The following is a 12,365-nucleotide window of genomic DNA, read 5'->3' as shown; positions in this document are numbered from 1 at the left end:
ACATTGCCCTCTAACCCTTGGAACTGTTCACTGGACCCCATCTTCATTTTTTCCTGCATCACTAACTGTGTCGGAACTTTCCTGAACGTTTGGGCATAAGGCCCCCAGATAACTTAGGGAAGGACTTTCGAAGTTAGGGCTAATTCTCTGTGGACCTATAGTACAAACAACTAATCTGCACTTTCTTTTACAGGAGTTTAATTTGAGTTATGCCCTATTCTAGTGACTGTATACATGTAATCTATTATTTGTGTTGTGTGATACTTCTACCTGGTAGTAGTCATTTTTCATAGTGATACTTGACCATAAAATAAAAACGATTTTTATACATAGTGTAATTTGTGATTCCCATTGTGTTTATTCATTGTAGACCCTTTACAAGCTCACCACCTCTTGAGACTTAGCTTAGACCCTCGTCACTGTTACCTTGAACTGGTTTGGCTATGGCTGCCAGAGTTGTCCCTGTCACAATATAGGTTGGTCTTCTATACTTCCACTAGGTCAGAGTATAGAAAATCTGCCCTAACACCGATAATAGACCTAGGCATCCTCAATGCTTGCTATGAAAGGTTGCCTGTTGAAGCCTGTGTCCGTTTAGCCTGCATTGTGAAATCGTAGGACTTGTTTAAAAAGCTATATCAGTAAGCAATTGCAACTTGCAGATTCGCTCTCCACTCCAGTCTGGCAGAGCTTTCAGAACCCCGCGAGCTTCAGGAAAATAGTCGCTTAACGGATTGTGAGAAAACCGAGGAAAACGCAGAGAGTAGGCAAGGACTGCGTGAAGATTTAAAAACAAGAGCTTGCCTTTAATTCATGTATACTCACTAAGCAGAGCTACACTGTGCCTCCACTTGTTTAGGCATGCAAGATTTGTGGTTCCATGGTCAAAGAGCCAATAACGATGCTAGCTTACATAATTCGATACAATGACAAAACCTTCTCAATTAGGTGATCTGCGGGTTGTCCCACAGGCGGACCAAAGGGGGGTAGGGAGAAAAGAGGACTGTGGGAATTAGAAGTGTGGCGCAGAGGCATAGGTATTGAGGAGTGGTGAGAAGGTCTAGAATTATCATTATGAGGATGAGAGAAAGTTGAAGAGGAGGTGGGGAACTGAGAAGAGGTAATTTGAAGGAGGGGAGAGAGCTAAAAAACGAAGAATCTGACAAGAGGGGTTCAAGAGGCGAATGAGGGGAAGGTTGAAAAATAGTTTAGGAATAAGGAGGAGGGGAAAATCAAGACTAGGGAGGGAGCACAATAGAAGCCCGAGAGAGAGAGAGAGAGAGAGAGAGAGAGAGAGAGAGAGAGAGAGAGAGTCAAAGAAAGAGCAATGAGAGTACAACAGGGATGAGTATGAAAGAGTATGAAAGAGACACACGCACACAAATAAAAACATGTAGGAGAATGAGAGCTTAGAGCATGGCGGAATGTTGAGAAGGAAAGAAGAGAGTGGTGTCCAAGATGATCAAGAGGAAATGTAGTTGACTGAGGAATACACACCTGTTGTGGCTCCTAGCTTGTGTAAGCAGTAGCACCCATCGGAGGGCCCAAAAGTCTTGGGAGGATAGCTCAGCAGCAACGTGCTCGCCTTGGAAGCAAGACAACACGGAGCAACACAGGTTCGATCCCCGGGTCGGTGCTTAGAAACCTCTGGGTATTAAGCGCATTCTAAATAACCTATCATATCATAACAACCCGCAAAAGCTGTTACACAGAAGAACCCCAAGGCTGAATACAAGTAAAAAGGGCCAGATGCTTGCCCAAGGTCCAGACACCCAAAGTACTAGGGGAAGAAGTGCAGGTTTCCAGGGTAAGAAAAACAGGCGACACCCCTTGAGAAAAATGACATCCCACTGAGCCAAGAAAGAATTGGTGGGTGGGGGAGTACACCCGAAGAGGCTAGACTAGTTTTACGTTTTGTCTGAGTCACCCCGTAACTTCAGTTACCCTAAACCCTTAATTGTAAAATAAACACTCTTCAGGTTGTAAAATTTCAAGTTGCAAGCACCTAGTCAGCAACAAGAAGTCACTCACCACCTCAATTTTATACATATAGACAGCACACCATTTTTTACTCGTCAAGGGTAAATTATCACTAGACAATAGCAAATGCTGTGCCCTACTTTAACCACACCACTTTGCTTGGAGTTGTTAATCTCTCTGCTGTGACAGAGCCCTACACGGTTTCCAATTGAGACAAGGTGATATTACGGTCACACCCCTCCTTTGTCCATAAAGATTTGTCATTACATTACTGAAGGATTTTTTCTTTCAGAAGCAGATTGGGTCCTCTGTGTATTGAATGCACGCAGGAATCTATGTTATATCAAGGGTGAGCAAAGGATTTCAGGGATTCCAACAGACTTTATATACAGGGTTCCTTCCCCACTAAAGCAGCAAGTATCCATCGCTCGCTGGGAGGTGCAGAAACGTGTTGTACCCTCTCCTTCAGGCTTGAATGTACATGCGGACCTCGCTAAGGTTATATTATTAGCATATCAGCACCACATTCTACTAAGTCACCTGCAAGGTAGCAACATGTGCGACTTCACAGGTCTTTCGTTATCAGTAGACACAAGGTATACGCTTGAAGTTATTTTGGAACTTGGTTCTCAAATGGTTCCAAGGGTTTGCTACTGTGGGAGATTTCAAATGTGTCAATCTCTTTAGATACCCTTACAGTTGCTCTACTAAATAGTTTTAGTCGCACACCGACTGCCATGTTTAACAGTGCCTTAATGCCATTACTACGTGTGTCCTCTGTTGTAGAGTGTGTCTTAACCGCAGATGCACTACTGCATAAGGCTGCTCACTTCCATAGTCCTCTCCTCCAACGTATTTCCCGTTGGCATATCAAAGCATGTTTAGAGAACCGGCGTAAAAGGCAAAGCGGCTTCAGCAGGTACAAGTAGCAACATCAGGCAGACCACCTCGCTCTGAACCGTGTGAGAACCGTGAAAGTAGCATGCATAGCAAAAACTGTACAAATGCATCAGAGTGTCTTCTGCTAGCATCAACATTGTACTCTTCCAGGCATGACAACGTTGTGTATGCCTAACACACATATGCTGAGAGACTGTGAACATCATGCTGAAACATTGTTGCTCGCCAAATCATGCAATGTCTGAACCATCCTTTCTATTGAAATGCATGTGCGCTCTTCTGTAAAGGACTGTGCAATGGGCAGGGGGTTGCTGTGTGTCCTGTGTTTGCCAACTTTGCGGACTGCTATTAAAGATGTTCACCAATCCACCCGAAGCGTCTGTGGTTGTCTTTTCCACAACACTACCCAGTGGCAATGCTACCACATTACATCGAACGCAAACACTTCAAAGCACACTTCATAGAATTTGTGTATAACAGATTTGAGCATATTTCATCTCCAACAAGTAGACAGGGAGGGGGGGGTGGCTTGGGTTGGGGTATTAAATACGGTGAGGGGGATATGGGAGGAGTAGCAGGGGGTCTCCCCCTGTATTTATATTCAATGAAATGTGTACAAATATGAGAGAAAGAAAACATTTCATGTTGTGAGCTTCACAGTGATTTTTTGATGTAATCACATAGATTCGTGGCAATGAGACCATTTCCCCCTTAACATGGCCCTGGCATTTTGAGAATATCTTGAAGACCATGTTATGAATTAACTTGAATGGGGCAATTAATTCCAAGGTGCTATTACCAGCTTCTCTGAGCAAGATTTCTAGTATTTCAAAAACTATGAGAGTATGAAAAGCAGCAAGGCCGGATGGGCTTTGGTTTGAAATTTTTGTCTGGTTTCCAGAGTGCTGGACCCCATTATTGGGGTAGATGTACTAGGGTAAAGCAACTTTAGACTAAGGCAGCATATCTTGCTAGTGCCTGTGTTTAATAAAGGCACACTTCTGAATGCCTGCTGCTGTCGGGCAATATCTCGCTTAGATGTTGCTGGAAACATCTGCTCTAAAAGCATGTTAATTATTTTAGAAGGTTTCCAGAGCTTCTAATGTTTCACCAGAAAATCAGGCTGGCTTTAAGGAAGGATAGCATTTGTGAACGGCGTCTGATTCTGAACACTTCTATTGATAAATATATCACAATCAGAAGAGGCCATGTGCTTGGTGCCTTCCTTGATCTAGCAAATGCCTTCAATTCAATTAAGAGTAGCACTTTGTGGGCCAAATTAGACCTGGGTGACTGCTGAAAATGATCCATCAGGTGAACTCAGAAATATGTTGCACTAGGGATAGTGGCTATTCCTGAGATTTCTGACACAGAGGGGTTAGACAGCGGGTGCCCCTTTTATTAATTTTATTCCGGTCTGATTTTGTTCAGGTAGTTTTGGTGAAGGGAACTCTCCCTACATTAATGGCTTTACGTACCCACAACCCTACATTAATGGCTTTACATACCCACAAACGCTTTATGCTAATGGTACAGACTTGATCGGCCTTGCCCCTGGTGGCCTGCAACACAGTCTCGAGTATGCGAAGAAATATTTTGAGGCTCATCACCTTGTGCTAAATTATTCAAAAAGCCAAATTGCGGTGTATGGCAAGTGCTGTGACACATGTTCATGGTGTTTAGACAAGGCTAAGCCAAAGACGGGTGATACATATCACGATTTGGGGATTTTATTTGCTACTAAATAGTGTCGCTGGATTCTCATGTTTAGCGATCTGTTAAATGCGCCCAGATTCGGCTTGTGGGGGGCCGATTAGATTTCATTATAAGCACAGTGCTAGGATGCTGGACTAATGTCTAAACGTTTTTAAAATCCCAGTTCTATAAGCCTCCTTCTATGGTAGTGACATGTGGAGCGCATTAACTGTGCAGTAATTGACACTGCTCAGATTAGATTAATTAGAAATGTTTTGGGAATACAAAGAGGAGCATCAGTTTGTGCTCTTCGTTTCAGAGCCTGAATAGCATAATGCGTACAAGCACAACTGATGTGTGCATTATACTTTGTCTAAGAGGGGATAGTAGCAAATCTGAATTCAAATGTAAATATTGTTGTATCATGAATCATACATTGAACAGGGAATTATCAGCATTGGTACAGACATTGCAATGTATTATTGGAAAAGTGCTTTTTTAAACATTAACTAGATTGACTGTTTTGTTTCCTCAAATCAAATCTATGATAGAGGCAGAGCCTTTGCCAAGGGCGAATGCCAATTGGTTAAAACTAGTCAAGCTTTGTTTAATGGTTTACTATGTTAGGGCAAGACGAATGAAGACATGAGGATACCACATCCAGTTTCCAGAATATAGGCGAACCATGACAGCAGTGCCCTTTAACATCCTCACGTTGGGAGCAAGAATTAAACGGCTAGCCCAGGAAGAAGACCACTCATGTGCTAAGGGAGGTAAAGACCTGCTATACTATGTTTTACTATGTGACAACTTCAAAGACTTACAGAGGAAATTGTTCCATCTTTATTTCCTTATTAATAATGCCAGAAGCGGTTATGAGTCGATTTATCCAAATTTGAGAACTGCCAATTGGAAAAAGAGTTGCGATATATATGAAATTGTCAAACCTGCCTTATAGAGACAATTCTATCTTGCAGCAATCTGATTAATGGTTGGGATTGTAGGGCGTTTATTCTGTTAAAACTATTGTTTGCTAAATTGGAGTTTAAAAAAAAAAATCATAATTAGTTTTATGCTAATAGACACACCTGAATAAAGATGTATTGTTTGCTTGACATTTGAAGGACAGTTTGGCTAACCTGTTTAGCTAAATGGATGCGTTAGGGCTGCCCTTCTCTCTGTCTTCCAGGGATCCCGAGGAATAATATGTCACATGAGTCTGGAGGAAGGGTGAACATGATGTACAAGTTAATCATTGTAATAACTCCTCGACGGGTAGCGTTTGCCCTCTTCTTCCAAACAACCTCGAACCTAGCCCACATCTTTGTATTGTATTGTTTTGTATGGAGACTTAGATCGTGAACTAAGGCCAAAGGCATCTAGACGCTGGAGAGGAGATAGGTGAGGACCGGGACAGTCCAGGTTAGAACAGGGGGGTCTTCAGAAATTGGATATATTCAGGAATTCTGCAGAGAAATGGCGGTAGAGAGTTCCATAGCGTGGGGGCCAGCACCAAGAAAGATCTTCCCCCACGCTCAATCCTGGCAGAACCTTGGAATGCACAGAAGGAACCGAGAAGAAGAACTGAGATCTAGCAGGGTTGTAAAGAGCCTGCTTGGACTTTAGAAACTCAGCGCCAGAGTTATAGATGGCACGATCCACAAGGCAAAGAGTCTTAAACTTAACCCTAGTCCTAATAGGGAGCCAGTGAAGCTGATGGAGCAGGTCTTGGCAGTGGGAAAGTCTAGGAGCTCCCAGAGCTAGGCAGGCCGCTGGGATCTGGTGAATCTGAATCTTTGTAATACGATCCATTGTCATGGCAGGGGTAGAGAGGAAAACGAGAGAGGGAAGGAATCCAGTGGGAGTGGGAAAAGGGAGCAAGGCTACAGCCCGGGCATAGGCTTGCAGAAGCACTGGCCTTCCCTTTACTCAGTTATTTTCTGGTTGCCACAGAAAAATGGTCTGGTCTTTCCCAAATTGTGCAGGCATCCCACAAGGATGAAAAAGACTACTGGTACACTAGGCAAATTTGCTATGTTGTCATCTCCCACAACTCTTAGCATATAAAAAATGTTTTGTTTCATGAAGTGTTTCAGATCAAACCAATCTTAATTGGGGTCACTGGGTTAGCATTCGAGTGGGACAATCAGATCAGGGTTACCTTTTTCTGTATTACATGGCCAGTGAATTGCCCTATGCTATGACATTGGTTGGGCAGAAATATAATTCAAATCAACCAATCAATTCAAGTTGACCAATGCAAATCCCAAACCACCCCTCGGAATTTCTAACAACCAATCAGATGTACAAATGCTCGCATCCATACACTAACATTGAATACAGATTGAATCGAGTGGCAATAGATTGATAACTGATCTGCAAAGCAAGAACAATAACCATCAAGGATTTAAAAATAATAATTTAAATTCTGCATTAGCAATTGAAAGCCTGAATGGGAATGATTAAAAACGCTCGAGTGCCTAAATGGGGCAGTATTAAAAAGCAAATTGGAAAGAGAAGTAAAGGACATCCAGTAGAGTAGTATTTGTGGACCTAGAGAAACCAGAAGCTTTTGTGGAACCCTATAAAAAAGTTTTCCCTCTACCCCTCTGGAGCCCCCCACAGTGGTCGTTCCGAACCTCTGAGCAGATTTCAAACCCTAGATGTGACAGGGCGATCTTCCCTTTATCAAGGTGGTGCAGTCCCTGTAATATGCCAATGATACATTGATACCTGCCAGCTAAACACGGCCTATGCCATGCTGGGTCTACTCACTAGATGCCCATGTGCGTTTTGCAATTGTTGCTGTTTGCAAGCCAATTCCAGTAGGCTCCAACACAAAGCAGATTCAAAGTGGTGATCTCCTATACTTTCCACAGAGCCAGGTCATAAAGTAATTACTACAAACTATTGTAAAAGGTTACACACTGGTAGAGTCAAAGTTCCTTCACTAGCTTCTTCTGGACAATAAACAGCAACACTCAAAATATATTTTCATATTTTTTACTTTTCTTGGAACATTTCACACTGGCCTGGGTTCCGCCAGCCCGCACAGAGTTGCTCCAAAAGAAGAAGCCATGGACAGAACTGTGGCTCAAGGAGGCTGCTGCTCTCTCCATTATATTCACTGCAAGAGTATGACATGATTGCAAATAATCATTCACTGCTTGATCGATGGAAGACTTGCACCACTGCTTAAGCTGCAGGTGTCCTCCTCAGAAGGATTTTAATCCAGAACACAAATAAAATAAAAAAAGAAGTGCTTGGTAAAAGCTACAAAGGGTCTGTTTCACAGAACATATCTTTTTCGACTGGAATATCCCCGGCTGAAGGGTAGCCTTCCACTACCTCCCCGATCCTGCCCAGGAGGGTGCTTACAATCATGCTCAACTAAGGCATGCCCACATGTGCAATATATTAGCCTTGAATTCCGACCTAGTGGTGAGGGTAGTTGTCCTCATTGTTCTCTTTGTCCGTTTGTCTGGGGTAACAACATCAGAAGCAAGACATCAGAGTGTCTGCCATGTGTTTCGACTGCTGAGGGGGCTGGAAGGGAGAAAAACCAATGAAAAACAAAATGGTTGTCAATGTCACTTCCTATCCCTTTAGCAACATCACTTCCTAAGATTTCAAAGGTGCAGGATCCAATTTTGATGATGCAAACAGTAACAGTGCTGCACTTCCTCCTGAGGTACAGACCACACAATCTCAAACCATTCAATGGACAGCCCACTTGCGAGCACTCTCCCGTGAAACAGTATCATCACTACTCAGCCAAGGCGGCGTCATTCTCTCCATGATTCAATGATGTACGGCTGGCCGGGCCTGTCCGTACGTTTACTGGTGGCCTCCAGCCCTGCCGCAGATGGAGTTCACCGGACGAAATCGTCGAGCTGTATTTTGACCTATCTTTTGCACCAGAAACATAAAAAAGGAAAGCTTGGCACCCAAACAATGGCATTGCCTCCTCTCACACGAAGATCTGGATCCTTTCACGGATGCACTGCCGGCAGATGGGGCAGACTGTGAGTGCAGTGCTGCACTCCAGGCACGCCCCGTGCCCACACTGGAAGACCAGTTTGATGTGGCTGTCGATGCATATTGGACAGGTCATCCTCTCCTCCATCTGGCGATATCGGTTCTGCAGTTCCTCCATGACCTGTGACTGGTTGGTTACTTCTGTGCCGGGGACTGCATCCACTTCCGTATTATCTGTGAAAAGAGGGAGGTGGATGGGGTTAACATTACAACTCACTTTGCACAAGGAAGTAACATCTTAAAGCATAGTGACGGGCTCTCTTAAGAGAACAAATGGAATTATTGGTGTGTCTGAGGGGCTGGTAGGAGTGGGGCAGAGGCAGTAACACGATGCAGACAGGAGAGTGTTTGCCATCTATCTACATGTGTGTTAGTCTAGAGGACCTTCTTTGCTTTTCTGCCACCATCAAGCGTCACCAAACTAAAATAGATAAATAGACATAGCAGTTGTTTGACTGCATTACTGACCTGCATCCTGGTGCAGACCAGAGGACCTGCTCGCTATTCTCATCTGGGGAAAACAAATGAAACAATAGAGCATGCATGTTGAAGAAAATGTTGGGAGGGAACTTGGCGTGATACACACACTTGCACTGTTGCCACAGGTGATGGAACTCTTCTGAGCGAAATGTGCACTGCTATTGTCCAAGTAGTACCTATTCGGAATCTTGGCAAAGCTTGCACTGTTGTTGCTGTGAATGAAGGGGAAGCTTGCACTCTTAAGGTATGTTTGCAAAACAAGGTTCATGGCTTGAAGGTTTTGAGTAAATCTTAACCACAGGCATTGCGCTGCTAACCGCCAAGACCATTTATTTTCGTCCTCTCACATCAATACAGAAGAATAAGAACATATGCAAATCATGCTTGGTCCACCCTCAAAGGGGCCCGTCCAGGCTGAACCGGCAGCCACATTGGTTTTGAACGACACCACAGATATGTTTCAGCAGCAATGCCAACGGTTGATTAATTTGAAACCTTCGATTTTGATAATGTCACCCGAGTGAGACAGGTATGCCCATATGGGAGCCCCAAGCATGCTGGGAATGGAGACCCAACCTACACCCCACTGATGTCATGGCACGCTAACCAAACAAACTGGCTCGTTACTGAAAGCAATGTCCCAAAGTCAACTGCTGTGTGTGCCGCATCTGTTTAATGCTCGTGAGGACACCTGGGGGGGGGGGGGGGGGGGGGGGGGCTACTGATGCAGTGACGCACCGATTCCTTACGTGTGGGCGACTTGCCATCATAAGGCAAGTCATGATGCATGTGTTCTGTGTTTGCAGGCAGCGTACGTTATCCATGCTGTACAATTCATGTGCAAGGAACATTTGCCTACATTACATTGTTATGTGCTTGATGGAAACGTGTTTTGCTACTGCCTGTGACGCACTTGATGTACGTAGGAGACAACAACTTGCAGGGTGTGTTTAGGGCCTGCAAGCTTAAGTGCAGATTGTGTGTGTGGTATGGTTTGAGAAGGCACGAGGGGGTACAACGTGTGTGTGATGGGGAGCATAGCAGTGGTGTGGTCGAGGAGCAGGATGGGGGAGTGTGGGGGGGCAGGATGGGTGTGCATTATTTCAGATCAAGCGCTAGAAGACTTGACTTTCTGCTGAGCACAAGAAGACTGTGAGAACTTAGTACGTTTTATTTGCAATAAGGGTGAGCTTGGGAAACTATCCACAGAAAGCGTTCAAAGTACATCTGGCAAATATAACCTACGCTGCAGAGCTGTTACATTTTGATTCCTTGGAAAATGAGTATATTTTTCCAGCTATGTGCGCCATCATCCAGAGCTGTACGTCACATCGGCATCTGTCCGCGCCAGAATAACACCCCAGAGCTGCTAATGTGCACTATGGCCCGATTCCAGAACACCCCCTGCCACCTGGAGCGGGTGTGGCCCATCTCACGGGGTCATACATTCCGCCCAAATAAAGGCCTTCTGCTCAGCTGGGGCTCATCGAAAGGAGCCTGCTGGTTCACAGGCCTGTAAAGTTAGGGCCTGCAAGCGCTCAGTGTTTAGCGCACTAGTCACAGGGGTTGGATTCCCATTCTAGCGTCAAAATAAATCTTCTCAGGTGACCCACAGCTCCTGACATTGATTGGAGTTTCATTCCTTTCTCAGGGCCTTCTTTGCATCACATTCACAGATTCTCTCCAGTAACGGATGATTTTATGGAGTGAATTTTGTGCTAAAAAATAGCTCCTACGTGATGTGGGTTAAGGAGCTGAAACTAGAATGCACTGATGGGCGGCCATAAACCCAAATTCATAAATAGCCTACAGTCCATAGGGCTGCGCATGCTGCAGGATGGTCAGGATAAAGGCAGAAACTATGGAACTTGCAGTCTTAACATTACATTCTAGGAACTGATCGATGGACGATCATTTTCAATTGAGGCTACATTGGCGCTCACAATCACCCAGTTCATTAATACATTGACACCAGCAACGTTTCTGGAGGGGCTTGAGGAGCGCCTCAACCTTCTGCTTTTTTCCTTCATTTGTCTGGACCTCTGGCCTCTTTTTGGTGGCCAGAGGAACTACAGTCCCAGGGGTGCCACCTAGCAACCACATTTTGCTACAATGTACATGTGTGCTGCATTGGGTTAAGGGAGGATGTTGGTGATAGCTGGACTTTAGTTTTGGCTTCACCAGGGGTGCAAACCATTTTACCACATTGATAGCCTACTAACTTTTTGGTACCCGTTGGGGCACCAATGCGTTTTTATTTTTAATTCTACTCTGAGCCATTTTCTATTTTAGGAATCCCTCTGCTCAAGGAAACCAGGCGGTGGCCTTAAAGAACAAGTTATTTATCCCTGGTAACGTTCTTTTGACTGGATGTTCCTCCCACGTTTTCATCTTTTGATATATTCATATTCAGTTTTAGCTGCTTCGGAAATTATGTCCAGCAGAGGGCACCGCATGTCGATGCTAGTCGACTATGTCCCTTGAGGGCCGCCGCTTCAGTGTGGAAGTCCTCACTGGTTGTTAGCTTCAGTTCCGTTTTGATGCGTTCTTTCAATACTTTTTCTGGGTGTACCTTGCGTAAAACAGTGTTTTACCCTGAAACAATGTAAAATGTAAAAACATTGAAATTCTACTGCGGGTCGGTTGGGAGGGGTGATGAGGAATACGTGGGAGGAACATCCAGTCGAAAGAACGTTACCAGCTTTAAGTAACTTGTCCTTCGTATGTAGTGTGTCCTCCCACCAATTCCTCATCTTTTGATAGACTCCAAAGCAGTTTTGCAGGAGGGAGTAAGAATTTAGGAGTTCTTTATGTGTTTGTGTGAACAGAACATAACACTGCCTTCCCAAATCCTCCTTCCCGGCCTGAGGAAGAGTCCAGACAATGTTTTGTAAAAGTATGAACAGAGGACCATGTGGCCGCCAAACAAATCTCTTGAATTGGGACTCCTCTCTGTAACGCAGAGGATGTAGCCATGCCCCTATTCGAATGAGCCCTTAGACCCTCATGGGATCTTTTCGAGCTAGCATATAACACTCAAATTCCTAAAATAATCCACCTAGACAGGGTTTGTTTTGTCAATGCCATCCCCAGTTTATGGCCTGTATAACTAACTAAAAGTTGATCATCCTGTCTCAACTTTGACATCCTTGAACTATAAAAGCTAAGTGCATGCATTGGGTCAAGCCTGTGAAATCTCTCCGCCTCCTTTCCAGGATGAGGTGGATCAAAAGAAGGTTATACAATTTTCTAAGTTAAATGAAAATCAGATA

The 12,365-nt window shown here is 44.3% G+C and overlaps 1 protein-coding gene across 4 annotated transcripts in view; it reads right to left on the bottom strand.

The window, feature by feature from the left end:
• Positions 1 to 7,562: 7,562 nt before the first annotated feature.
• MIB2 (MIB E3 ubiquitin protein ligase 2) overlaps positions 7,563 to 12,365 on the bottom strand; it is a 725,636-nt gene continuing 720,833 nt past the window's right edge. For all 4 annotated transcript variants that reach the window (XM_069610141.1, XM_069610142.1, XM_069610144.1 and 1 more), the window contains one exon: positions 7,563 to 8,787. In XM_069610141.1, the coding sequence (XP_069466242.1) occupies positions 8,546 to 8,787 (242 nt within the window). In that variant the 3' untranslated portion in view covers positions 7,563 to 8,545. The remainder of the gene's footprint in view (positions 8,788 to 12,365) is intronic.

Source organism: Ambystoma mexicanum, chromosome 8 (genome assembly GCF_040938575.1).
Source record: "Ambystoma mexicanum isolate Mex_15411 chromosome 8, UKY_AmexF1_1, whole genome shotgun sequence".
NCBI classification, from domain to species: Eukaryota; Metazoa; Chordata; class Amphibia; order Caudata; family Ambystomatidae; genus Ambystoma; species Ambystoma mexicanum.
This window is presented reverse-complemented; position numbering and strand designations above follow the sequence as displayed.